Source organism: Psammomys obesus, unplaced genomic scaffold (assembly GCF_907164565.1).
Source record: "Psammomys obesus unplaced genomic scaffold, mPsaObe1.curated_primary_1811, whole genome shotgun sequence".
Lineage (NCBI taxonomy): Eukaryota > Metazoa > Chordata > Mammalia > Rodentia > Muridae > Psammomys > Psammomys obesus.
Window position 1 is genome coordinate 38,325,454 of NW_026596079.1, and position 27,991 is coordinate 38,353,444.

The 27,991-nt window shown below is 37.2% G+C and overlaps 1 protein-coding gene across 20 annotated transcripts in view; it reads right to left on the bottom strand.

The window, feature by feature from the left end:
* Positions 1-27,991, bottom strand: part of Rims2 (regulating synaptic membrane exocytosis 2) — a 483,148-nt gene that overhangs the window by 308,891 nt on the left and 146,266 nt on the right. For 7 of the 20 annotated variants that reach the window (XM_055626259.1, XM_055626258.1, XM_055626263.1 and 4 more), the window contains exon 1: positions 1,364-1,656. The exons of the other annotated variants lie outside the window; for them this stretch is intronic. In XM_055626259.1, coding sequence (XP_055482234.1) covers positions 1,364-1,485 — 122 coding nt within the window. In that variant the 5' untranslated portion in view covers positions 1,486-1,656. Of the gene's footprint in view, positions 1-1,363; positions 1,657-27,991 lie in introns of those variants that run through there. 20 annotated transcript variants of the gene reach the window in all.

The following is a 27,991-nucleotide window of genomic DNA, read 5'->3' on the forward strand; positions in this document are numbered from 1 at the left end:
AATAAAATAAAATAAAATAAAATAAAATAAAATAAAATAAAATAAAAACAAAGATGAGTACTCATTCTAAAACTCTGGCAGCTTGATCATGGAAATTTGGAGAAAGCCACATGCTACTTTTAAGATAACAAAATAGATATAATTTTATAATAAATTAAAGAGATATGTTGCTAAGTAAGAAAATAATATCTTAAAATATAAAGAGCCTATTACAGAACAGCACAGCATTTCACACACTCCTTAGATTAATCTGAAAGTAAAAATTGAAAAAATAGTCTATTCACTAAGGAAAAAAAAATCTTTATATAGAAAAAAGGTCATAAATGTATGTGGTACCACAAAAAAAATTTATATGACAATAAATGTTAAGGGTCTCCTTTTTACTTGCTATATGAAGATACATATTGTATAATGAGGGTAATTTTTAATCTCTAAAATAGGCTGCCTCACAGTATTCATGATCCTAAAAGGAGCACAGCAACAAAACCATTCAATATTCTAAGCACTATTAGTCCCCTGTCCATTTCTAGAAAATTTCAGGGCTTTTTTGTGCTATAAGAATATCTGCCTCAGTCCTTCCTCATGTATATTTGCTTAAACGGTGTATTTGTTTTTTTCAGTTATTGAAATAAAACAGGAGAGATTCTCAAAAGCTGAACAACCCTAAATGAGGAAAGAACCTAGGATAAAACTGCATTTTAAAGCTCTCTTCAGAATTCCTTTTAGTATAAGCCAGACAGACCAACCAGAACATATGTTCATAACGCAACCTTCACCATGCCAAAAAAAAAAAAAAAAAAAAAATCAGTTGAAAGATTCACAAGAACCCTCCTAAAGTAGCCGACATAACACAGAGCACTGCCTGCAGCTCCACAGCACAGCTTATTTAAGAGCGCTATTGATCTTCCCTGCATAGAGAAATGTCTAGTCCAGAAATTATCTTCTGCATGTTTTACAAGAACATGCATGATTGCTAATTCACATTTTCCAACAAATCACACATGATTATATAGTCCCATGCTTATATATGCAATGCAATCACTATTGTGATTTCAGGAAAAACAACTGTCAGGCATTTTAAGTTAATCATTTTATATATTAGGAAAGAAACGGTGAAATAGCCTGATATCTGTATTGTGTTTCAGAGGTCAATCTACTTACATTTAATATGTCTTATATGCACTAAAAATAAAGAGATTTTCCTTCTTAAAAATCAAACGTTAAATGCTAAGTTAAATGCTATGTTTATTTAAAAAAATAGCACCCATATTTTTCTAATGCCCCAAGGCAAACAATGTCATAGACATCCAAGATTACTACTCTGAAAATAATATTAGAAAAAATATAGTTTAGCTTTACTCACCTTGCATTGTTCAGCGTTTGTCCAAAAAGCTCATTCTGTAAAATATTTGGTGGGGATGAAAAAACCCCATGGAAATGAGATAAAACAGAATTGCAGACCTGGCGCAATGTCTCAAATTGCATTTTCTTTCCTTTTATCCTCCTCTTATTTTTCCTTACCACCTGTCTTTAAAAGTCATCTATTCGCAGACACCATCAAATAAAAACCTGCCACTCAAGTTCCATATTTCTCCTGAGCTCTGTAAAAGCAGTGCTTAGACGAGCAGAGGTTGGTGGCTAATCGTCCAGTCATTATTCCCTCAGTCAGTCGCAGAAGACTCAGCACTCGTGCGGCTCTCAGCTTCTCCCGACTGTAGCAAGAACTAAACAGCAGTAAGCTTTTGGGGCATTCCCAGCTCAAGTGTGAGGCCGAGCTGCTTCCATGTTTCTACTCACATTTCTCTAAGCCTATTAAATGCACGCAATGAATACATGCTGTCGTCAGGAGTTTCTGCACATCTGGCTGCCAGCAATAAAACCTCAAAGTAATAAAAATGGGACAAGGTGTCTTCTCAATGCTGCTACTGGGAAAGAAAAGAAATTGTTCATTTTTCTCCAGCCTCTTTTTCTTTTCTGAAAAATGAATGACTCCAGACACGGAATGTATCTTTTCAAGCTACTGCACAGGACCGAAACACTAAAAATAAGTGCTCTGTTCTCCTTTCAGTATCACGAAGAAATAAAAATATGACAGACAACAGGCTTCCACCACCTACAGCTCTAATGCTATCCTTCTTTGGTGTGGTACATTTGGAAAATGTGGAAAATGTGAATAATGTTCATTCTGGTCTCTTTCTAAAGGCCATATACAGTGACTATATGGTGGGTTATGTAATTATTAAAATATTTTACCATCTCAATTAAAATCCAACTAAATGGTACATATTACATAAAAATTTCCCATCAATTAAAAATAAGTAATCATGACCATACACTTTATCAACCATTCATACATCATCATTATTTCAGTCATGGCAGTCACAGCATTTTGGTAAGAGGCTCTTTCTTGAAGTTCCAACAATGATCTTGGAACCCCCTCCTATGTGTATCCATCTTCTACAATTAACTCTGTCTCAGATAAAATTCTAGGTCAATCTACATGTGGGGCCATTAATCTAACATGTCCACTCACAGGTTTGACCTAAACTAAGAATGCCCTTATTTTGATGTCATTATTGCATATTTTATGGGTGACAATCAATCTATTTGCCAAGTACACACATGGCCATTCATAAAGTTTATTTTCAGTTGTAAGGGGCTTCTACATACTTTCATTATCTAGAAAATAATATATATGCTACTATTTTATACAGAATGGAAACCAGAGTTTTAGCAAAGATTATAAAAACGTATTTGAGATGAGTCTTTGTTTTGTCCATTTCAAGTGTTCCCGCCTGTTTTCTATATAGTTGCACAATTATTAGCACACATACAAAACTTACTATAAACAAGCAACTCTCTACTGATGAGCAGAAAAAACCATTACCCTGAGACCTAACCACATCTCAAAATTTTAAACATGGTAATTTTAAGTGTCTTTCTTCCATTAATCTCCATCAGAAGAAACCCTACATGCTTTGCGTTTTTAGGCCTCTGTTCATAAGTTGATCATTTTCACCTTAAAATAATCACCTTTTTACAAATAGAAGCAGCACATGAGTGTTCACACACACAGACACACACACATTTTCGAGACAGGGTTTCACAGCCTTGGTTGCTGTGGACTCATTTTTGTAGACCAGGCTGGCCTTGAACTCCCAGAGATCCACCAGCCTCTGCCTCCCTGAGTGCAAGGATTACAGTAGTATGTCACCACACCTAGCTTAAGCATATATTTTTAAGATTCTTATTTTTTACTTAATCTCATGGCTAGCAATGTCTGTGATAAAAAAAAATTATAATCAAAGACCTTTTGAAACAAGTCTGCTAATTTATGTGACTACAGAACAAAATGTTTTATTGTTTAAAATTGTTTCTTCTGTGTCTCAAAACTAGATCCAAAGGGAGGCCATAATAAGAGTTTGCAAAATGACCTAAGCATCAGAGATATCACTGAAAGTAATCTTAGGATAGCAAGCAACTCAGAGATCAGTATCATACTCTCTCTATACAACACACATAACACTGAGCCTCCTGACCTGGCACTTCCTTCCTCAACATCCCTGAGTAGAACCTCCAAACCTATCTCCTCATTGTAGCCATTCTCTTCTCCTTACTAATTCTCAGGGAGTCACATAGCACAGAAGAGTTCTGATTTAGAGTGTATCCTCCACTATACATTCTCCTTATGACCTCACTTAGTCTCTGCAGTACTAGGGAAAGTAGAATCCATATAGTTACCTGAAAAAGTTGAATAAGTTTCATTCCTAACTCCATTAAATCGTGTCTTGTATTCTGTTTTAGTCATTTAGCAGAGTGACCAGTCAGATTCAGCGTTCAATAAACATTTGTTGAATAATACATATTTGCATTTTATTAAATTATTAATTTATTTATTTACATCCATTAATGGAATAGAAAGTCACAAAAAGGCTTGATTTTCTGATACACACACACACACACACACACACACACACACACACACTTTCCTTGCTTGTTTTCAACTTACCACATCATGTCATAAAGTTTGCAAATAGAAGAATTACTAATGTTTGTAAACAAAAACACTATTATTTAATGGATTTTGTAACTGCTGTGGTCTCAGGTGTTGCAAAGAATGCTAAAGATATTTGCCTCAAGTTTTTAACTACATTGCAAGTTACCAAGCAACAGGAGAACTGAAAGTACAGAATCTATAGTCAAAGAGCTGGAGTTTAAGCACTAGCTGAATCATTAGCTATAATCCTTCAGGATGCTTATTTTATATATTTATCATATATTTATATGATTATTTTTAAGTCAAAACTAGCACTGTCATTCATCTCCTGGAGCTATTATTTAATCAAAATATGTAATATGCATAATATATTTTACTCTATAATACATAGTATTTATAAATCTCACTATAAACAACTTACAGACACAATTACTGATAAAAAAAATTTAGCAGTTACATCAGGTATAATTTTTATCACATTTATTCATCAAAAACATTTATAGTTTTTTCATATATCTACATTGTCCTATCCATCAGACGGCAGTAGCAGATAATACTTATAATTACCCTTTTCCAGAAAACATAAATAAGAAATGGCTTACAACTAGGAATGGAACCTTATCTATATCTTATCCAAGAGAAATGGGAGTTAGCGTGACAATGAGGAGGAGGTGGCCTTAGTTTCTCTTTGGCTGCAAAACCAGGGTCAGTAAGAGTTTCAATAGATTCAGAAATGCTTAGAAACATTTGAAAGCAAAGACAACTGAAGTAAAGATATGTAAAATGCCATCAACACCTAAAGTTCAATCCATGGGCAATAAAAATAATTACAAAAATAAAAACAAGGTATTTTTACCTATTAAATGGGCAAAATATTGACCAGGTGATCACAAAATGGGCAATGGTCTACTATACTTGTTAGTAGGAGCCTACATTGGTATAACATTTTTGAGGAATATTTAGTGAAAGTATCAAAGACTTCAAAAGTGTTTAAAACAGTAAACAAAAACAGAACAATAAAAACCAAAACGTTAAAATTACCTCAGGATATAACATTTTTTTCCTTCAAGAAAAGGCAAACTTTCAAGAGTTCGTACAAACAACCCTTTGATCACAACATAATTATTAAGCCTTAGGAACGGGCTTGTAAATGAATCAAGTGTAATTAATAGTGAAAAATATAAAAAAATAAATAAATTAAAAAAAATTAAGAATGGGCCTGTAAATGTATCTTAAGTAAATCATATACTGCCTTTCTAATTTCCTTCTGTCTAGCAAGGAGTGCCCATTAGCAACAGTATCCCTTTTCAACAACAGAATTTTGAAATCCTATAATAATGGAACTTAATTGTTATTATGAAACATCTAAATAAGAAGAAAACCAATCTTGACCCTAACTTCTGTATATTATCTTCAAAAATATCAGAAGTACAAACTGAAGGTCACTTACATGTTTTGGTTTATAAACACCTATTGGATGCTAGTTAAATATTAAGAAAACTAGCATAAATTCAAAATGAAAGAGTCAAAATTTGGGAAAGTTTCTTACCTATGAGGCACCATTACTCAGGACATAGTCAGATTATGTTATTTTAAAGATGTGTATGTTTGGCTTTAATTTTTCTTTTACACGTGTATGTACGCTTGCCACTATGAACTCATAGAAGAGGACCTGAAGGAGTCAGTTCTCTCATCTCACTGTGTGGTGTCCAGTGACTGAACTGGAGTCATCAAGCTTGGCTGCAAACGTCCTTACCCACTGAGCTACATCACCAGCTCTTCTACTTTGCTTTTCTTAGACAGGATCCCAGCCCATAACAAAGGCAAACCTCATAACCTAGACTCACTACATAAAAGCCCAGGATGGCCCAAAATATAGTATCTTGCTGCCTTAGTCTCCTAAGTAGAAAACAAAAGCATGAGCCATAACATCTAGCTCACTTTTAATTTTTAAGAGTAACAAAGTAGGGCCAATGGAATGGCTCAAAGAGAAAAGGCAAAGTGTGAAGCCTGACAACTTGGGTAAAATTGTCCTCTGACCGTCATTCACAAACCGTGGCATGTACACATCTGTACTCACACATGAACAACATACATACACAAACACATAGAAATAAATGAATGTAAACAAAAGTGTTAAATGTTTCTATTGAAATACTTTTTACCTGCAAATAACTAAGCTTGTATCTAACCACAGCTAATGGATTACAGAAATTGTGATGACATAAATATGTGAAGTCATGCCAAAAATCTAGAAGTGCTAACAGAGCTTTTAATTTCTTAAATATACAGCTGTATGCATAACTCTCATATCTATATATGTTATATGTATACATATACACATAAATATGTTTAACGATATTAATTTCCTACTACTCTGGTTTTATTCCAGTGACTATCAGAAGTATGTGAGAGAGTTCTATCCTTGTGTTTTGCAAATTAATATAATCTATTAGAAGTACTTCCCCCAAAGCAAAGGCCACAGAATCATTCACTTCAGAGACAACAAATAAGAAAAGAAACAACACGTATAAAATTCCTAACAAATGGGAGGAAATGGGAGGCATTCAAAACAGATAATTTTCCCTATACTTCAATTTAGGCTAGTCCAGGCAGTATATTCAAGAAAGGATTAGTTTAGTTCTAAATACATATATTCAAATCTAAACACAGGTAGAACATTTGTATTCACAAAATTCTAATAAATGGGCTAGAATAACGCAAAGACTGAACCCACATAAAAGCTAGAACATGATTGCAGAAGACAGGCAATCCCCAGGAGCAAGCTGTCTGACTAGTCAAAGTGGCAAGTTCCAGGTTCAAAGAGACATTCTGTTTCAAATGTGAACAGCCAGATCTAGGAAGACACCCTATGTTAATTTTGAGTGTCCACACAAATACATACATATACATATACATATACATATACATATACATATACATATACAAAAAAATCTAATAAAAAATCAACGTGAAAAATTAAGCAGTTGCAGTTAAAAAATAAAGCACCAGATGAGGTGGCAGACATCTGTTCTCAGCACTTGCAGAGGCAGAGGCAGGTGGATCTCTGTGAGTTCCAGGCCAGCCTGGTCTACAAGCAAGTCTAGGACAGCCAAGGCTACCCAGAGAAAATGTCTTGAGAGAGAGAGAGAGAGAGAGAGAGAGAGAGAGAGAGAGATAGCCAAGCAAGCAAATAAATAAATAAGTAAATAAAATAAAGCAGGTTGCATAACAAATTTAAATTTTTGTAGATACCAACTTGCTTTCTGAAATAAACTGTTAGCCTACACACTTTACCGATATTGAACTCTATGTTGGTGCATACGTCATAGCTTCAGAGCACACTCATACTCCAAATCACCTCTATCAAATAATGCAGACAGCAAAGAGAAAGCAAGTACAAGCCACCATGCAAGCAAAGTCTCAGCATCATGATCATCTCTCAGACTTCCTTGCCAAGAGATATGAAGGTTAATCCTGCTGCACTTTGGCTCTGAGACATTTTGAGAGCAGCCTTAAAGCTTTCAGCAACATGAGCATATACTTTTTTTCACAGAATGCAAGAATCCAGCTATTGAGGCCAACCAAATATCACTTCTCAAATGAGAGCATTCAAAGTAATACCTAAAGAATATACCTAGGTCTCTACCCACCAGGGTATCAAAGGAGATGCTGAGACTCATAACCAAACTTTGGGCAGAATTCAGGAAACTATGGAAGAAGAGGGAGATAAAAAGACCTGGAGGGGACAGGAACTTCATAAGGAGACCAACAGAGCCAAAAACCCTGGGCCCAGGGGGTCCTGCAGAAACCTATACTCCAACCAAGGACCATGAATGGAGAGAACCTAAACCGTCTGCTCAGAGGAAGCCATAGGCTGCTCAGCATCCAAGTGTGTTCCCTAGTTAGGGGATCAGAGGCTGTCTCTGACATGAACTCAGTGGCCGGTTCTTTGATCACCTCCCCCTGGTGGGTGCAGCCTTGCCAGGCCACAGAGGAAGACATGCAGCTAGCCCTTTTGAGACTTACAGGCTAGGGTCTGACAGAAGCGGAGGTGGTCCTCCCCTATCAGTGGACTAGGGGAGTGACACTGGGAGAGAAGAGGGAAGGTGGGTCGGACTAGCAAGAGACAAGGGAGGGGGCTACAGTGGGAAACAAAGTGAATAAACTGTAATAAAGAAATAACTAATTTTTTAAAAAAATCTACCTAGAAGGAAGACAGTGAGTATTGAGAAATGGTAACCATGCATGTCCAATGTTGCCACTGCTAGCTCCAACCATAACCAACAAGGAAACCATTAGTAGCAACGCCACAACCTCAAGAATCCACTTGAAGTGAATCAGATCCAGTTCAATGGCTTGAGTTACATTTTCCAAACACAATGTAAGGAATGTTTACAGCCTTGAGCCTCCAGAGACTCCACTGAGATTGCAAAGTGATTTCCAAAGGCACTTTGCCACCTAGTAATTCCCAAGCTTACCTAAATTCATCAGGAAATAATATTGACTGAACTTTGTTATTATGTGAAAATAACAAGAGTTATTGCACAACTAAAACATATTTCAGCAAAATATAAGAAAAATGACATCTATAATAATATTGTCCTAAAGTGCTCTTATCTATAATTCCCTTTCAAGCAATTTTTTCCACCTGTTACATTATTTAAAAAAAAAAAAGAATGCTATATTATATGTCTATATGAGTGAGTATATACCGTGTGCATCTTTCTGCTTCTGGGATAGCTCACTCAGGATGATCTTTTCCAGTTCCCACCATTTACCTGCAAATTTCATGATTTCCTTGTTTTTTATTGCTGAGTAATATTCCATTGTGTAGCTATATCACAATTTGTGCATCCATTCCTCTACATATAATATAGGATAAACCTACTAAAATCTTTAAACCTGAAGAAACTAATCAAGAGGGAGGACTCTGGCTAAAATGCTCAATCCCTATCCAGAAAGGCAAAGAGGATGAACATCAGAAGAAGGAGAAAAGAGGGAGTAAGTCAGGAGCCTGCCACAGAGGACCTCTGAAAGGCTCTGTCCTGCAGACTATCAATGCAGATGCTGAGACTTATGGGCAACTGTTGGGCAGAGTGCAAGGAATCTTAGGAAAGAAGTGGGAAACAGTAAAATCTGGAGAGGACAGGAACTCCACAAGGAGAGCAACAGAACCAAAAAATCTGAGCACAAGGGTCTTTCCTGAGACTGATACTCCAACCAAGGACCATGCATGGAGATAACCTAAGACCCCTGCACAGATGTAGCCCATGGCAGTTCAGTATCCAAGTGGGTTCCATTGTAATAGGAACAGGGACTGTCTCTGACATGAACTGATTGGCCTGCTCTTTAATTACCTCCCCCTGAGGGGGAAGCAGCATCACCAGGCCACAGAAGAAGACACTGCAGCCACTCCTGATGAGACCTAATTGACTAGGATCAGAAGGAAGGAAAAGAAGTCCTCTCCTATCAGTGGACTTGGGGAGGGGCATGCATGCAGATGGTGGAAGAAGGGAGAGATTGGGACAGGAGGAGGGAGGGAACCACAGGGGGGATACAAAGTGAATAAAGTGTAATTAATAAAGAATTAAATATATATATAAAAATTAAAAAAACGAATTAAAAAAGTCATATATCATAAAAAAAAAAAGAATGGAGATTCTTTATTCCCCATAGGTAATTTTATTCCATGAGTACAAATTTAGGTACAGCATGAGACAAGCTACAAAAAAATGTATCTTAAAACACCAGAATATGTTTTTGCTTCATTCTAGTAATTATCTCACTGTTTATATGGATAGTCAGGGCATACTGTTGTAGATACACAGATTTTTTTTCTTTTTTCGCTTTATTGTTGTATAAAATAATGGGTTTCATTGTGAAATTTTCACGCATGTATGCAGCATACTTTAATCATAGTCACTCCCATGTTTGATACTTTATTTCTTCTAAAAAGAACATCAATTAGTTTCTATGATAAAAGAAGTTATCTACATAAAATATAAGAATAAATTTTAACACTACAGCCTTCTGTTTTCAAATTAAGTTGCACATTACGGAACATTTCTCGTAAGTTAGAATAGATTTTTATCCTTGTCATTTATATAAGACATTCAATTCAATATGTATAAAAAGTAACAAACAGCTTGTCTGTCTCTGGCTGAGGGCAAGTGGGAAAGAGAGACTTAGACCTTAACTGTGCTCCACTGCTAGGATGTGTTTTCTGTTATCTTTCCTGCCCATTGTTGTGGTCTGTCTACAAAGCTGCAGTGGCCAGCGTAGAACTATGTAAGAATCATTAAGAAGGTAAAGCAAGCAGTCAGTCTTCAAAGTTCCTGAGACAGAATGCTAACTGAGCAACAGCTTGAGGAGAAGAGGAGGAAGAGCTGTTCAGTTGAATTGTATGTGTGTGAGTCTTTAAAAGGTAGATGGGAGCAGTCCTAGTGGCACATGCCTTTAACACTTACACACAACTCCCTTGTCGCGTTCTTCCAGCAGCTTCCTACAGAAGCTCTCAAATGACCCATAAGTTGATGTTACAGTTTTTAAGTGTCCCCAGAATTTATAAAAGACAAGATGTTACAAAAATGAGTAAAAGACTAATTTAAGTCTTTGTCATAAACACAAATCCCAAATCACATAATTTTCTGAAGGAGTAAAACACTAAAGCACAAACTATATGTCAAGGTTTTCAATTGTGTCAAATAACTCGCACACATTTTACATACATATGTGTATATGTCACAGAAATAACAGTTGTTTTGCTTCGAAAGTAGACTCCCTATACTCTGTATTACTACCACTTTGAGTATATATGACAGCTATAAAAAAAGCTGTCATACATTTTGCTTGAAAGATTTAACTAAAGTTTTGTTAAGCCTGCTTTATCAAGACAAGTTTTATGAATATTTAAAAAAGAATATAGAAGTAGAAAACTCAGAATTTGAAAATTCTAATAAGGAAAACAATATTTAAGAAATGGACAAAAAATGTCTACGCGTAAATATATTAAAAGAAAAAGGAAATGAAAAAAGAACAAATGCAAAGGGTTGCTGCAGCAGTGGGGAGGGGAAATCACACTAAAGTTTAATTTTCCAGTTCAGGCACTGTGTAATTAGGTAAGCACAGTAAGAACTACTCTACAGATAACCTTCAAACCACCCTCGAAAGACTTTCATCCCACACAGGGTTCCAAGTTCCTCAAATCTCCCTAAATGTATCATATATGTATAAGCAACTACTGGATATATATCTCAAACAGAAAAAAATGGTAGATTATAGATAATAATAAGCTTGGTTCTCTATACCATTTATTTTTTACTGTCTTACTGTGGGAAAAAAACTAGAATGTTCAAAATTACTAAGGAAATCTATACAATTCTAAATTAATTTTAGCATTCCAAGTCTTAGGACAAGAACAATCTATTATGTATTAAACTGGTTATGTTTTAAATCTTGATATGCACAAGACTAATTCATTTAATTTATTCTCCAGAATTCCCAAAGTTAAAAGTGATTACACAAGATTAAAACAGAAAACATAGCACACTGGTCACAGCACACGGAGAAATCAAGTTAGTACTAGCTAGAATGCCGGCTAGCTTTGATAGTTCTACAGAGTGCTCTGCAGAATTGACAGTCAGGGAGCAGGGGTCACCAGCAGGTGTGGGCAGCTGTGAACCTTGTAAGCTACAATGGTGAGCATGATATGGTCGTGGATGCAAACAATGGCTATGGACATAGCCAAGTCCTTTCTAACTAGGTTTAAAGCCCGTTCCCCAAGAGAAAATGTGTGCTCGAGGCTGTAACTCTAGTCAAGAACCCATGCAGGAAAAAATTCTAGGCTCTAGAAGTGAATGTACTGATACTACTTTGGCAAACATGGTGAGAAAGTGCTCTCCAAACTCATCAGAGAAGCTTCTTTGTGCGCTGGTCTGTAGTTGACACAGGAACTCGCAACTGGTCAAGTGCAGAGACTGTGTTTCTGCTGTGCGCTCAGCGTCAATGGAGCATGCATCCGCTACTCCCTCCTTCAGGGCCCACTGGGCATCTTAGGAGGTCACAGATGAGCAGAGTGAAACGGTGTCTTCTGGATACCATGGGGCTGGAGCACTTGTGAACTCAGCAGCTCCAGCTCCCTGTCCAGGACCGAAGTAGTCAAGATTACAGCTATGAGCAAGGAGGAGCTACTGTTGTTTTGTTTGGTTTTGCCTTGTTTTGCTTTTTTATTTAGCTTTATTTCCAAGTTAAATTTTATCCGCAGAAAATCCAAGGAAGCATTATTAAACAAGTAGATATGAATGATATTCTGCACATAAAAAGATTCAGGTAGGAAGATCATACTACTGGGCAGGGCCCTATACACATAAGCATATGGGTGGAAAAATTATATTTGGAGGGATTTGTTTGTTTGTTTGTTTTTGGTTTTGTTTTTTCATTTAAAGAAAGGATATGAAGCTGGGATTAATATTATGAAGATTGTTGATATTATTCAGTCTTCATACAATTTATCTTGAAAAACTGAAGTCTACTACCAATCTTTTGTAAGTGCTTAAATATTTCCTACCCAATCCCATATTTTAAGAATTATAGATGGTTGTAGGAATTATGCCCTTAAGTAGATAAAGTGGGTACACTCTGTATCTAAGTTAAAGAAAGACTGCTTATGCTAGTCACAAGAAGAAAGGTAGAAAATGAGGCAGGTGTGTCAGACTGATTACTATAAAGTAGACAAATGTTTGACCATGACGCTAAATTCATGTGACAAATTGATAAAAACTGAAATTACTGGATTACTGAAGAATTTCTGAAATAAGAAAGTGTATCTTCATTGAAAGTTTTGGTACCAATTCCCTGCTTGTGTTTGTTTGTTTGCTTTAACTCTGTGTGGCACACAGGCCAGACTGAGAGCAGTAAAGACCACTATCGCCCTCAATTCTAAAGGAGAAAAGCCTACTGGCTGCATCCTTGGTTTTGTCCTTCCTGCCCTTAATTTTGCCAACCAATTCCTTAGGCTTGTTTCAGCACAATGGCTAATAATAATAACAACAACAATAATAATAGAGTATTGAGGAAATTCCTGGAAATCCACTGTTTATTTTATTCATAATTCTTCACTCAACAGTTTCTACACTTGCCTCATCTCAGGATGACAGCCTGACTTACTAGTAGCCATTACCTGACCGATAGCAGGACTGTTTTACTGAAAGCACTGAAAGAGACAATGTAAGGCAGACATGATGAGGAACCCCACAAGTTAGTATACAGCATTAAAAATGCCCCCCCAAAAAAGGTGAGCTGTAAGCAATAGACCCATGGCTCATCATTCAGAGCATTCAGACTACCAGCCAAGACATCTACTAAATATTTGTAAAGGATTCTATGAACAAACATATAAATACCAGTTAAAAACACATGAACACTAGGGAAAAAACAAACAAACAACAACAACGAAAAAAAAAAACGACTTCAATTATGGTGTTAAAGTAGTGCTTCTCAATCTGTGGGTCATGACCCTTTTAGGAATATAATGACCCTTTCACAGGAGTTGCATATCAGATATCCTGCATATCAGATATTCATATTACAATTCACAACAGTAGCAAAAAAGTACAGTTATGAAGCAGCAACAAATTTTATGGGTGGGGTCACTCCAACATGAACACTGCATTAAAAGGTCACCGCATCAGGGAGGTAGACAGCCACTGTACTAGAGGAATACAGCAATAAAACTACAAACAACATACTCTGAGGTCCATACGTCACCAAGCCCTCATCAGAGAACTTCTTCTTCTTGCAGCTGATGGTAATTAACAAAGAGACCCAGAGCTAGACAATGTGCCCAGCGTGAGAGACATTAGAGCACTTAGCCCCTATCGCCCCTCTCCACTCAGGGCTCAGACATCTATGTAGAAGAGGGAGATTGTAAGATCCAGAGGTGTGGATGAGGCCTCCAATGGCCTCTTCCCAAAGGGGCTGATAGACATATGGACTCACAGCGACTGTGACAGTGCACACAAAACCTGCACAAGTTCATAACAGACAAAACCTAGGACGGAGAAGAGGAGCTGAACATGCTGTCCCTTGGCAAGAAGTTATTTGCAATTTATACCTGCTGTGAGAGAGGGAAACTAGTTTCCCACAATGAAGTGACTCTGAGTATGTCACCTACGCTCCAGGACAGGAGCAGCTAGACAACACGACAGAAGAAAGGTTTTGCCTTGTCTTGTCTTGTCTTGTCCTACTGGTTTTTTGTTTTTGTTTTTCTATTGGATGGTTTGTTTGATTTGATTTTTGGCTTTTGGTTTTGTCTTTTGAGAAAGAGAAAGAGAGAACATGAACTTGGGTGAATAGTGAGATGGGAACAATATTAGGACCAGCTGGAGTCAGGAAAAGAATATAATCAAAATGTATGAAAAACTTTTAATGAAAAAAAATTGAAGATATGTAAATTTATTATAATAATTAACTTTTATGTTTTATAAGCAGGAGAAAACTGGGCAATCTAAAACACACATTAGTGTTCAAATTTGAATAGTCTCAAAAACGACCATTTTGGTATTAACATACAATTTTCTCAGCCATATCTACAAGAAAGTGTGCTGCCAGTTAACAAAACTACCACTATTGGGTAGCAAATTACCCTATCTTAATGTCTTTCTACCTTTCTTTTCTTTCGCCTCTAATTTTACTAAGGCATTTATTTTCCTTAATACTATTACTATCAAAACCGTATTTTGCAAGTGAATATTTGGTGCTTTAAAAAATCTTAAGATAAAAATAAAAATACTTTCAGAAAAAGAAAATAGGGTTGAGGACAGCATGAGAATGCAGTCCACAGGCATCAACTCAGCAGGGCTCCTGGGAGCTCACAGAGACAAGCTGCAGTCAGGGAGCCTGCACTAGGTCCTCTGCATAGATGCTATGATTGTTGGTGTGGGGTTTTTCTAGAACTCCTAACAGTGAGAGTAGGGGTGTCTCTGACTCTTGAGTCTGCTCGTGGGACCCTTTTCCTCCTACAGGGTTGCCTCACCTCGCCTTGACATGAGGGTTTGTTCCTATGCAAACTGTGTCTTGTTATACCAAATTCAGTGGGTTCCCTTGCAGGCTTCTTTTTTCTGAAGGAAAACAGAAGGAAAGATCTGCGGGAGAAATGAGGTGGGGCCCAGACCGAGAGGAGTGAAGAAGGGGAAACTGTGGTCATGATGTATTGAAAACAAAAAATAAATACCACTCCTAGGCATATACCCAAAATTTGCTCAAGTACACAACAAGGACATTTGCTCAACCATGTTCATAGCAGCTTTATTTGTAATATCCAGAACATGAAAACAACCCAAATGTCCCTCAACGGAGGAATGGATACAGAAATTGTGGTGCATTTACACAATGGAATACTACTCAGCAATCAAAAATGAGGAAATCATGAAATTTGCAGGCAAATGGTGGGATCTAGAAAAGATCATTCTGAGTACGGTATCCCAGAAGGAGAAAGACACACATGGTATATACTCACTCATATAGTCTTATAAGATATGATAAACATAATAAAATCTATACACCTAAAGAAGATAAACAAGAAAGAGGACCCAGGATCACTTAGAAAGACAAATAGGAGGTGCATTGGACTAGGAGAAAACAAGTAACAGGACAGGAGCCTACCGCAGAGGGCCCCTGAAAGACTCTACCTAGCAGTGTATCAAAGCAGATACTAAGACTCATAACCAAACCTTTGGCAGAGTGCAGGGAATCATATGAAAGAAGGAGGAGTTAGTATGATGTGGAAAGGATAGGAGCTCCACAAGGACTAAATATCTCTGGGCACAGGGGTCTTTTCTGAGACTGACACTCTACCTAGAACCTCTGCTCAGACGAAGCCCGTGGTAGCTCAGTAACGAATTGGTCTCCCATAGTAAGAAGAACAGGGACTATTTCTGACAGGAACTCAATGACAGGCTCTTTGACTTCCCCACCCCACAAGGGAGGAGCAGTCCTGCTAGGCCACACAGAGGACTTTGCAGACAATCCTGAAGATACCTGATAAAACAGGGTCAGATGAAAGGGGAGGAGGTCCTCCCCAATCAGTGGACTTGGAAAGGGGCAGGGAGGAGATGCGGGAGGGAGGGAGGGACTGGGAGGGATTGAGAGAGCGGGATACAGTTGGGATACAGAGTTAATAAATGTAACTAATAATAAAAATTAAATTAAATTAAAAAATTTTTAAAGAAAATTAAAGCCTGTGATATTAAATGTCACTATGAAAATGGTTATCAATTATAATTGTGAACGTTTAACTGAAAACCATGACTTTAAAAGTCCTGTCAAGTCATAGTCCAAAAGAAGGAGATAACAACTTCCCTAGACTTTGGATGGGAACAGCAACAACAACAAAAATCAGACAGTAAATTAAAAAAGGAAAATCTCTACAAGACAAGACAAGGTGGTTTTGATTGGATGTTTTTGTGTGGAAAATCAACAGTAACCAACATCATGGAAATTATCCCAAATGTACCAACTGATAGAAAAGTGAATTAAAAGAATGAAACCTATGTCTGAGATAGAGGTGAACATGGTCTGTGGGTAAGAAACTTCCAAACCCATCTTCTGCAGTGTCTCACGGCAATACTAGGAAACTCCTGCACTCCAGGTAGTGCGCATGCTAGGCAAGTACTACATCACGGAGCTACACCCTTGCCTTCCCTGTATTTCTATAATTTTCATCTTTTGATAGTCTTTCTTTATCAAGTAGGTCCCAAAACTTGTAACCGAACTGCTTTAGCTAATTGCTGGCGAGAGTCCTGCTTATCACTGTCATTTTAAAAGAAAAAATGAAAAACGAGTGCTGGGACGGCGTCCAGCTACTACACCTTCTGAGAGCCAAACTGCAACACTAGCTGCACAGTCAAGAAAAAATAAGTAACCTGGACAAGTTATATCCATTTAATTAAATTCATGGCTTAAAAGAAAGCACTTCTACATGAACTCTGAAAAGCAGTAAAGATAAAATATTATTTGGTAACTTGTCTTATAAGTCCAGAATTCCTCTGATGACAAAGCCAGTAACATTACAAAGTATATACAAATATCTCTTATAAACATAAAATTTTATATTCTCTGCACGCAGGCCCCTCCCCAAGTCCACTGATAGGGGAGGTCTTCTTTTCCTTCCTTCTGATCCTAGTCAATTAGGTCTCATCAGGAGTGGCTACATTGTGGAATTGGGACGGGAAGAGGGAGGGAACCACAGGGGGTATATAAAGTGAATAAAGTGTAATTAATAAAGAATAAAAAAAATCTCCAGGGTGGAAAAAATTTTATATTCTCTAATAAAATGCTAGTAAAACAAATTAAAAAATACATAAACAGAATATCACCATCAAAACCAAAAGAGGTATTCTATCCAGCAACACAAGGTTAGCACAGTTCTTCAAAATGATCTGGGTAATCCGCAGACTAAGGATGGGAAAATATTATTTAAGAGAAGTAGAAGAAACATTTGTCAAAGCTCCACGGCCATTCATTATTAAGTTCAGGAAACTAGCAATAGAAGTTCCTCAAAAGAGTAGAAGGTATTAATGAAAAATCTATAGCTAACATCATATTTGATTGTAACATCCTTGCATTTACATAAAGATTTCACACAAAGATATCACTTTCACCATTCTACTCAATGATGTAATAAAGACACCTGATGATAAAAATGGGACAAAGAAAAGGAAATAAACTAAGGATCAGCAGGAGAGTGACAGGAGTGAAGACGTGCAGTAAGGAAGCACCATGAAACCTATCAACTTATAAGCTGACTTCAAACCAATAATTAAAAAAAAGAAAGTAAGATACATTTAAAAAAAGAATTAAGATACCTAAATGATACAGTCATTTGTGTATAAAAATATCAAGAAGTGAGAGATAAAAGGAGGAGAGAAAACTACAATGTGGTACTATAACAAGGCAGATAACTAGACAAAAAAGGGTAAGAGTTCAAAAGTAGGCCAATGACCATGTTATCAACACAGCCAGGTGACCGATAAGTTATCCAATAGCCACTTCTTGGAGAAAAAAGGGCTTGCAATATGTAAAAACTAAACTTGAATTATTCTTTACCATATCTCCAGCAGACATGATGCCAGGCGGTAGTGGCACGCGCCTTTGATCCCAACACTCAGGAGGCAGACAAAGGTGGATCTTTGTGAGTTCTAGGCCAGCCTGGTCTACAACAAGAGTCCAGGATACCCAGGCCATACAGAGAAACCTTGTCTTGGGGGGAAAAGAAGAAGAAGAAAAGGAAAGGAAAGACAGGCATAATAAGAATGACACTATTGCTGAAGGCACCACATACTTTGGGCACAGGACTTAAAAGATTCAAAATGGATCTGCCCTGAAAGCCTCCATCCTGTATCTAGCTCTCATAGTACCAGAAAGTGCTATTCAACTGCCAAGTAAGGAAGCAATCCTACTCAGCATTAATGATGAGATATCCCTAAAGGTACAATAGTGGTATTCATATCTTGGAGGTAATGAACATCTGTCTAACTGGATATAAGGTCCATGCAACAGAATGGAAATCATGCCTCCTACTGGAAACTGAGCCAACTGCCTACTGCTAGTGAGTTCATGAATCTTAGAGGAGAACTACTACACTACTTTACTAAAGCCACATTAATTCTCTAAAACGCATTCTTGTATCCACAGATAAGTGTAACTCTAACAGCTCATTAAAAAAGCTTCTCTTTACAGCAAAGAGAGACCATCACAGAAAACAGTAACTGGTTATAATGCAGAGATCAACAGAATATGAGAAACCCAACTCCAGCAGATACATCTGCAAGGTAAATCCTGCACCCAAGGCTCAGGGAGCATCCACAAAAGGGGGTATCAAGAAAGTCTGCAATCAGACTGTGTCTCCTAGAAATTACAGGAAAACTACAGCCATGATATCTCAACAATGTGACTGCCTAAACATGACCAAATAATGACAACACCAACAGACATGTTAATGAGAGGAAGAAAATTCATGAGGGTATCCCCAGACCAAAAAAAAAAAAAAAAACAAAAAAACAAAAACAAAACAACAACAACAAAAAACACGCTACAGACAATTAATGACTGCTAAAAGGGTGAGAATTAGTCTTTCCCAGAAATGAGCTCCCTATTTGGTCAATAAAAAATGGTCAGCCCTGAAATTGTATACTTACAAGCAATAATAAATAGCAAGTTGTGTTTATGATGTGTGTGTAAATAATAATCAAAGGAAAAAAGCCATGGATTTGAGACGAAATGAGGAGAGTTGGAAAGGAAGGGTTGAGGAAGAAAGGAAAGAGGGGATAATGGTACAGCTATATTTTAATTAAATAAAAAAACATTTAGAAAGCTAAGAGTTGAAATTACAAAGTATTCTGGATTTTGAATGAAGAGTGACTTCTCAATCATAGCAAAGGAACAAAAAAATGAATCTGACTATCTCAAAATAACAATGCCTGGGCAACAAATAAACAATGGGCAGAGATGATACACAGCTCATTTTCTTCGCTTAGGCAAATTCACAGTAACAGCAAATCAAATAACTACTATGGATAAGGTAAGATGCCTAGATTTAATGTAACCATGAAAGTGAAAATTACAACCAAATTTCTTGTATGGAGGGATTGTTCAGGGAGTAAAGTAGTCTGTCAAGCAAGAGACCTGAGTTACGAGTTAAGATTGCCAGCACCACATAAAATGATAGGTGTACCCCAACACTGAGGTGGAAGATGGGACATCAGATGATAACAGCCAGTCTAGCCAATCGGTAAGCTCTAAATTCAGTGAGAGACCCTGTCTCAAAAACGAAGGTGGTAATATTGAAAGATAGCTCAAAGTAAAGAATGTTTGCTGCTTTTCCAGAGGACAAGAATTTGGTGCCCAGTCTCCAGATCGGGTGGCTCACAAGAACCTCTAACTCCATCTCAGAGGACTCCATGACACCCGTGGGCACTTGCACAAATATGTGCACATGTACTACAGATAAATGATAAAATACATCTTAAAATAGTATCAGGAGCAGAACCAACTGAGAAAGACTTTCTGACGTCAGCCTCTAGCCTTCCCATACGCAGCACTCACTAATGCAGGCACAGGTGCACACCACAGCACAAAAATAAACGACTAAACCCAAAACGCCACCTCACAGCTACCACACTACCACAAAGTCTTAATGTAAAACACCAAGTATGAATATCAAATGCAATAGGGATCATAAAGCTGCAGTGTTCTAGGTAGGAGTAGAGGGCAGATTTGTACAAGAACTAGTGAAATAAAGTATACACACTGTATGACATATTAATCACTACCTACATATGGAGACTACAGAGAACTCTTACAGCTCATAAAGAGATATTCGAGTTCATTGATACACTACAATCATGAGGCCTTTTAATGCAGCCTTGAGTGCCAGTTACTACAGAAACGTGGACTAAAACAAAAATAAGTAAATAAAAAATAAACAGTGAAGTACACTCTGGACTGCATTAGTTTTTCTACTATTGCTTTAGTAAATAGCCACAAACACAGAGCTTAAATAACATGTCCAGTGGTTCAGAAAAATGCTGGAGATTTTAGCAAAGGTTTTATTTTTTGTTCACTAAAGCTTCTGGCAAAACTCGGTCCCTGTCAGGGAGGTATAGGGGAAAGAACGAAAGAGGGTGGGACCAAGTGGAGAGGAGGGAGAGGGTTATGATTGGGTTGTAAAGCAAATTAATTAACTGGTTGGTTGATTAATTAATTAAAATAAATTTTAAATTAAAAATTAGTCCCTGGTATTGTAAAACCAATATCCACACTTGCTGGGTATAAACTGAAGACTCTCCAAGTTCTACAGGTTGCCAGTTTCAATGGCACAAAGCCCTTTTCCTCCATCCTCATAAATAACGGTGGCTTCCCTTCCTTCTTCTACCTAATCACTTTCATGCAGACAGGAAGATTCTCCAGTTTTAAATTCACAGGACATGACTGCACCTACATGGATAAGTAAGATTAATCAATGTCCATAACTTTAATTATATCTGTAAAATCTCTTCTGCCACGTACAAAATAAAGCAGCAGAAGCTCTTCACAGCTAACCCATCTCTCAAGCACCCTGGATGCTATCAAGAATGAGAAAGACTTCTCATTATTATATTGACAGCACAACATTTAAAAGCTAGGTCAAAGCAAAATAAACAATCTAAACAAAGCCACAAGAACATAGAAAACAGACAATAGTCAATCAAATTCATCAAGGCAATGCTAAAATGTGACAAATCCAAACAAATAGGCATGAGATCTGTGAAATTATGCTCCATCATCACTGCAAGGCTCAAAGAAAGGATACTTGTAGAAAAGCAATTTTGTAGGAACCAAGAACCTTTAAGAACGTTAATGTACATTAGCATGTTCTCAGGTACGCTAGATTTTTTTTTATTAATTACACTTTATTTATCCCTCCTGTAGTTCCCTCCCGCCTCCCCTCCCAATCTCTCCCTCCCTCCTTCTTCTCCACTCATGCCCCTCCCCAAGTCCATTGGTAGGGGAGGTCTTCTTAAAAGCACATTACTGGAAAATAAAGCCAAGTAAAAGAAAGTAATTTTAATCTTTGAGTAAATTCAGTATTTACAAGTAAAGGATAACTGCGACATATAAAAATATCAGGCATAGTGACGTAGGACAGTCACCTAAGCACAGTCAGGTAGGAGAAGAATACCTAAGCACAAGGTCAGCCTGAGATACCCAACAAAACCTTGCATCAAAATCAACAAGCAATAAGGAAAATAGTTTTAAAAAAAAAGAGTATGCTAAAAAATACTTGGAAATCTATTGGAATTTTTTTCATTTTACAATTTATTTCAGTTCATTCTAATGCAATTGCTAGTCAGTGGGTGCCTGTTATTTCTAAACCCTGAGCTATGTATTAACACAAATGTATGAAGGATATTGTGTCTTTAAGTAGTTCAGTGTTCATCAGACTAGTGTGAGAAGCACTGGCGAGTGCACTGAAAGTAAGGGAGTGCTGAAGTCTTTACTAAGAGTGCCTCCCCATAGCAATCGGTGCATGTCGCCGCCGACAGAGGAGGGTTTCAGGACCACTGCACACATAAGCTAGCAGGAGCTGTGACAACATCGTTAGCTCTGCCCTACATCAAGCCAGCCAAAACCCTAGCTTCAACAGGGGCAGGAGGCTCCCTAACTCCCACCCCTAGTTAAAGGGCTAGTAAATGATGGCTGCCAGGGCAAAGTCAATTTTCTCTAGAAATGTAGCCCCTGAAATCTTCCCATGCTCCAGCAGATGGTATAAGCCCATGGAAACACAGGCAGCACTAAGTGGATTCAGTTTTTTATGTTTTTTTTTTTCAAGCACACATGAAGCTCTGAAAGAAAGTGGTGAAGGAATGAGGGAGAAATTGAAGATTAAAATATGGGGGTAGATTTAACCAAAACATTATAGGTATCTATGAAACTCTCACGTAATATTAATTTTAAAGTATCCTTTTAAGCAAAAACATAATTCCAGCTGGATACAGGCAGATTTTGTTTAAGTAGAGACATTTGAACTAGGCTTTAAATTATAAAAGAGGGTTTAGACAGACACATCAAAGCACATCCTCACTTAATTTTAGCACCGCCTGGCGTGACACTGCTTAGGATGGTCGCAGCTTTACAGGCTCACTTCTGAACTCCCTTCAAGTGTTGATGTTCACTAAGGTCTTTCCCAACTCTATTTAAAATTGTTAACTTCCTCCATGCCTTAAAATTCTACTTTCTACCTTCTTTATCTTATTCCCTCTCCATAGTTTTAACCAGGCCTGCAGAAGTACAAAACTCTGCCTGTAGCACTCAGATTTAAGTAACGGGTGCCCCCTAGAGTTCCGTGCTGTCAGCCGCACAGGCCCATGATTACCAACATACTCGGTAATTGTCTTCCCCAAATAAAGTAAGCAATCTCAGTGAGAAATTCTGTAAAACTTTAAGTCCATACAAGTAACAACAAATAGACTGTGTATTTATATTTAGGTAGGTGTGTGTGTATGTGTGTATGTATGTAACAATAACTAAAGAAAAGAGGTCATGGTTTCAAAAGGGAACAACTGAGGTGTGCTTGCGGGAGAAATTAAAGAAAGGAAAAGGGAAAAAAGAAATGATATCATTGTATTTCATTTCTTTTTTTAAGTTTTAAGTACAAATTGGAAAACATCAAGAATGACTTTGCTATATCTTTTCTTATATAGTATGATTTTGGAAACAAAATACAACGCACAAATTCACTGAAAAGAGAGTCTAGGAAGTAAACAAGGTAAGCTGATGTCCAAACAAAACCAGCGACAGTATCTCTATTGAAAATGGAAAGACATTTCTGAGACAGAAGTGAACAAAATCACAAACAAAGGTAATATGACAATCAACCGGAAAATGATTAGAAAGTGAGATTTCAGGATTTGCACGTGGGGTACAAGACAGTTAACGGTACCAAGCTGTCTGGTTAGGGAGTGACAGGAACCTAGTGTTTTGGGAGTGATTGAGCTCTTGATACTGAGGGGTTAACACTGAAGCACCTGTGCAATTAAAGGCAATTATGAAATTTGCACTTGTAAACACAAAATTGGTACATGGAAATCCCAGAACTAAAGATATATTTAGGAATAAGTACAAGCTTCAAAGATGAAAAGGCAGTGGCATTATTTTTCACACTCACAGGTGTAAAATGTACTTCATTTTCTAGTCTAAACACTAGACCATCTCTGCAGCGAGTTTAGCTAGAACAATGGTGTTCAAGTATTTTTCAGGCTACACCTCTGCCATCTGGTGGCAGGAATGATAAATACACATTATTTGACTCAAGCTGCAGTCATTCTCTTTATCAAAGCTATAAATATATTTATAGGGAAAGGAGCTCTCGTCCTTCAATTCTATTTCAATTACTGTTTTCCTTTTCACTTTTGTCTGGTACTAACACATTCAAACTACATAGCTGGTAAAGTATTATTCTTGAAAATATAGTATTCCCCACTTCTTAGGAACTTCCTAGTTACTACATTCTCCAATACACAGTTGAAGAAAGTTAAATATCTACGAACTAAACATATTACTAAAACTTATGCTGCCAAGTTTCATTGCTTTCAACATCTAACAGCTCAGCTTGCTTTTTTTATATTTATTTGGTTGGTTTTGTTTTGTTTTTGAGTCAAGGTCTCTCTCTACATAGCCCTGGCTGTCCTGGAAATCACAGAGGTCCACTGGCCTCTTCCTCTGGAGTGTAGAATCAAAAGCTCAACCACCTTTGGTAACACTTTTTTTTAAGATTTATTTATTTATTTATTATTTTATACAGTATTCTGTCTGCATGTGTGCCTTCACATCAGAAAAGGGCACCAAATCTCACCACATAGGGTTGTGAGCCACCATGTGGTTGCTTGGAATTGAACTCAGGACCTCTGGAAGAGCAGCCAGTGCTCTTAACCTCTGAGCCATCTCTCCAGCCCCAGACTGCTTTTTTAAACATATAGAGACTATGTTTGTACAGAAGATTGATGCACCAGAAGTGAATGTTATAAATACACTCTAGAATATAATGATTCATTGTTATAAATACAAAATATCAAGCCAGTAGAAAGAAAATATTTATCACTCAATAAAAGGTATAAGATAGTGGAATAATCGTATTTTAAAAGGATAAATTTGTATCTTCTGTCACACTATTAGAAATTTCAGATTAAGTCACTATTTTACAATTTAACAGTATCATTGTATTTAAAAGAAAATTTGAGAATATATTTTAATTTTGGTAAGGAGGGTTTTTTAAATAATCTTTAAAGAGTAAAGTATTTAACTAAAAAAAAAATCACCCAAATAATAAACATAAATAACCAATAAGCATAAGAAAAAATGTTCAACATTAGAGAAATGCAAGCAAGAACAATTTTCATTCACTAGGATTATTATACATAAAAAGAACTGAAAACAGATGTTTACACAGAGACTTAAGGCGCTCATAGCAGCACCATTCATAATAGGGGGAAAAATGACTACGACAACCTAAACAACTGAAAAGCTTTTCATTTGGTGACTAAATTAACGAAATGTGGTGCGCCCATACAATGACTCACTACTTGGCCAAAAGAATGAATGAATTACTGCATTTTGATAGATAGTGAACAAACTCTAGAAAACGGTATGCTAAATTAAAGAATCAGAAATTTAAAAAAAAAAACAACACATATTCCATGATTCCAATTTTACAAGATGTCCATAATAGGCAAAACCATAGAACATGAAATAGATTAACGGTTGCTAGAGGGGTGGGAGAGAACAGTGAGTAGCTAATTAGTTTGGAGATTCTATTTGAAAGTATTGAAATATTCTCAAATTAGACAATGGTAATGGTTGTATGAGCTCAAAGGTAGGTTAAAAATCACTGACTTCTATAGTTTCGAAATGACCAATTTTTATGCCAAGTAAATTATATCTCCATTTCCCAAGAAAAAAATCAAGATTCATGAAAGAAAAAATTATATCAAATTGTGACATGTATGCATTAGGGAAAGAATAATATAAACAAAATCAAACACTAATAATAACTTGGAGATGGGTACTATTTGCAATTAAGTCTCAAACATTTCCCATTACCTACAGAGTGGCTCATACTTCCCATGACTATGGGCAGAGTCTATGAAAATGACATCACGCCCATGATTTAGGTCACATTAAATAATAAAGGGAGGTAATTTTACAAATGTTATTATTGTCCGCGTAAATTCGTTCTAAGGTTATCAAAAAGATCATCCCAGGTGATTCAGTCCATCATGTTAGCCCTTTAAAACAGTTCAGATGTCAGAAATATAAGTCAGGGATGCCAAGCAGCACTGACACTCTCCTGTTGGCTTTGAGAACAAAGGACCTGCCAGGCTGTGTGGAGCCAACACAGCTGGGACCACAGTCTCTGACAACCTGCCATGACTCCTGCCAACACCCAGGGGCATTAGAAGAGCTACAGCCCTTGTCAACATCTTGAATTCTGCTAGTGAGACACTGAGAAGAGGACCTAGTCAACCTACACCTTGACTTTGGGCCACACAAACTGTAAGATAATAATTCTGGAGTCACTGAGTTTGTGTCATTTGTTACACAGAATTATTAGAAACACACTGTAATAAATATCAACAATCCAGTAGGAAAAAAGAGCGAACTGTTCAAAAACAGATATTTAAAATATTCTTAAATATATGCAGAAATGTTCAACTATACTCAATCATAATATAAAAATTTGGCAGGCACCATGCAGGGGGACTGCAGTGGGCTTCCTGGAGATGGTCCGCTGTTTTGCACAGCAGCAATGGGTGTACCTTGGAGAGGCACAGGCCCAGGGGCTCCACCTCCAGGTTGATCTTTACTGCTGCTGCTGTGCCTTCTCACGTTTGTCACTGCTATATTCCTCACAGATCTAGCGTGGTGTAATTTGGGATGGGAAGACCCTCACTCCCTGCAGTCTCATACAATTGCCTCTTGTAAGACTGCCTCCTCTATTAGGCAATTTCCTGTAGATCAATATGAAAATGAACTTTAATAAAATAATATTGTTTAGATGAATTAATGATTTTACAGATTCCTGATTTGGTTTAAAAAGTTTTAGAAAGTTAGGTAGCTGATAGAAAGCTTAAGGAGATGATTTAAGTTATCTTGCCAGAAAGTTGTAATAAAGTTAGAATTAAGAGTAGAATGTGCTCTATCTCTTGTAGAACAGTGAGGGCTGCATAGGTTAGAAAAGGAGTACAGTGAGCTTTCATGTGTTACAAGCACATAATTGTACTAGAAAGAGAAAAATAGGCTTGAGATACATTAATGATCAAAGAGAACATTTCATTCTAGGTTGGGTCTGAGTTCCTGGGTCTTGTGATCTAGGGATGTGTCCACATGTTTCAGTGTGCACCATGAAAGGCAGGGTTACAAACAAAGAGTAAATAAATCTATTCTGCATAAAGATTAGATGATTTGCCAGTCTAACTATACTGAAAGGAACAGGCTAGCTTTATAGGTTTCTTCATAAATTCTCATGGTAAGGTAAATTCTCCCAGCACTTTTCCAGAAAGCAGGAGGAGGAGCAGGTGAATTGAAACAAGACCCCCACCCCATTGCAAAAGGTCTCCTCCCTGCTGTGGCGGAGTGTCCAGATTTCCAGTACAAGATAACGTTGCCTGGTAACCAGTCCAGATGTCACAGATCCCCCACCCACATGGCGGGACCAGATGGACTTGGCACCTAAAATGAACCAATCATTTTAAAAGTGAACTGCTCTACCCAATCCAGTGTGGCCAAGCTTGCAACCTCCAACATTCCTTCCTTTAAAAAACCTCAGCCTTCTGTCTCTCCTTGCTGTTCCTCTCTGGTTTGGGGAGGGCGGGTAGCCACATTGCTCGATGGCTCAAATAAACCTCTTGCAAATTGCATCTATCCGGCCTCCTAAGTTCTCTTCATCTCTCCCTAGAAATTAGGGTCCCCCTTGGGCCTAACAATATAAGACTTCAAAAATAAGACATAAGAGAGATGGTCTGTTTCTTGGTAAACACAGACTATTGTCAGTTGAACATAGGAAAAAAAAAAAAACTACTACTACTATAGACTTGGCTTACTTAAACTTTGTTAATCAATGACAAAAGAATTATTGCTTTGGGGTTACTTGTGGAGAAAAAGACAGATGGGAAATGTTCAGTTACGCATGAGTTTCAAAAGAAAACTATATAATCAATAATCTTGTCATTTCTTTTGTGTAATGCTAGTAATCTATTTTTGCAGACTATATCTTTGTGGTGATTGCTTTTAGACAATATGTAACTGGTAACTTTGGGGTAATTTTTTTAAGAGAATTTTGCCCTAGGATGTCTAAAGAGACTAAGGAAAAATATAAAGTTGTTGGAGCTTGTTGAAGCTTGTTTCATCCACGGTGTGTGTGTGTGTGTGTGTGTGTGTGTGTGTGTGTGTGTGTGTGTG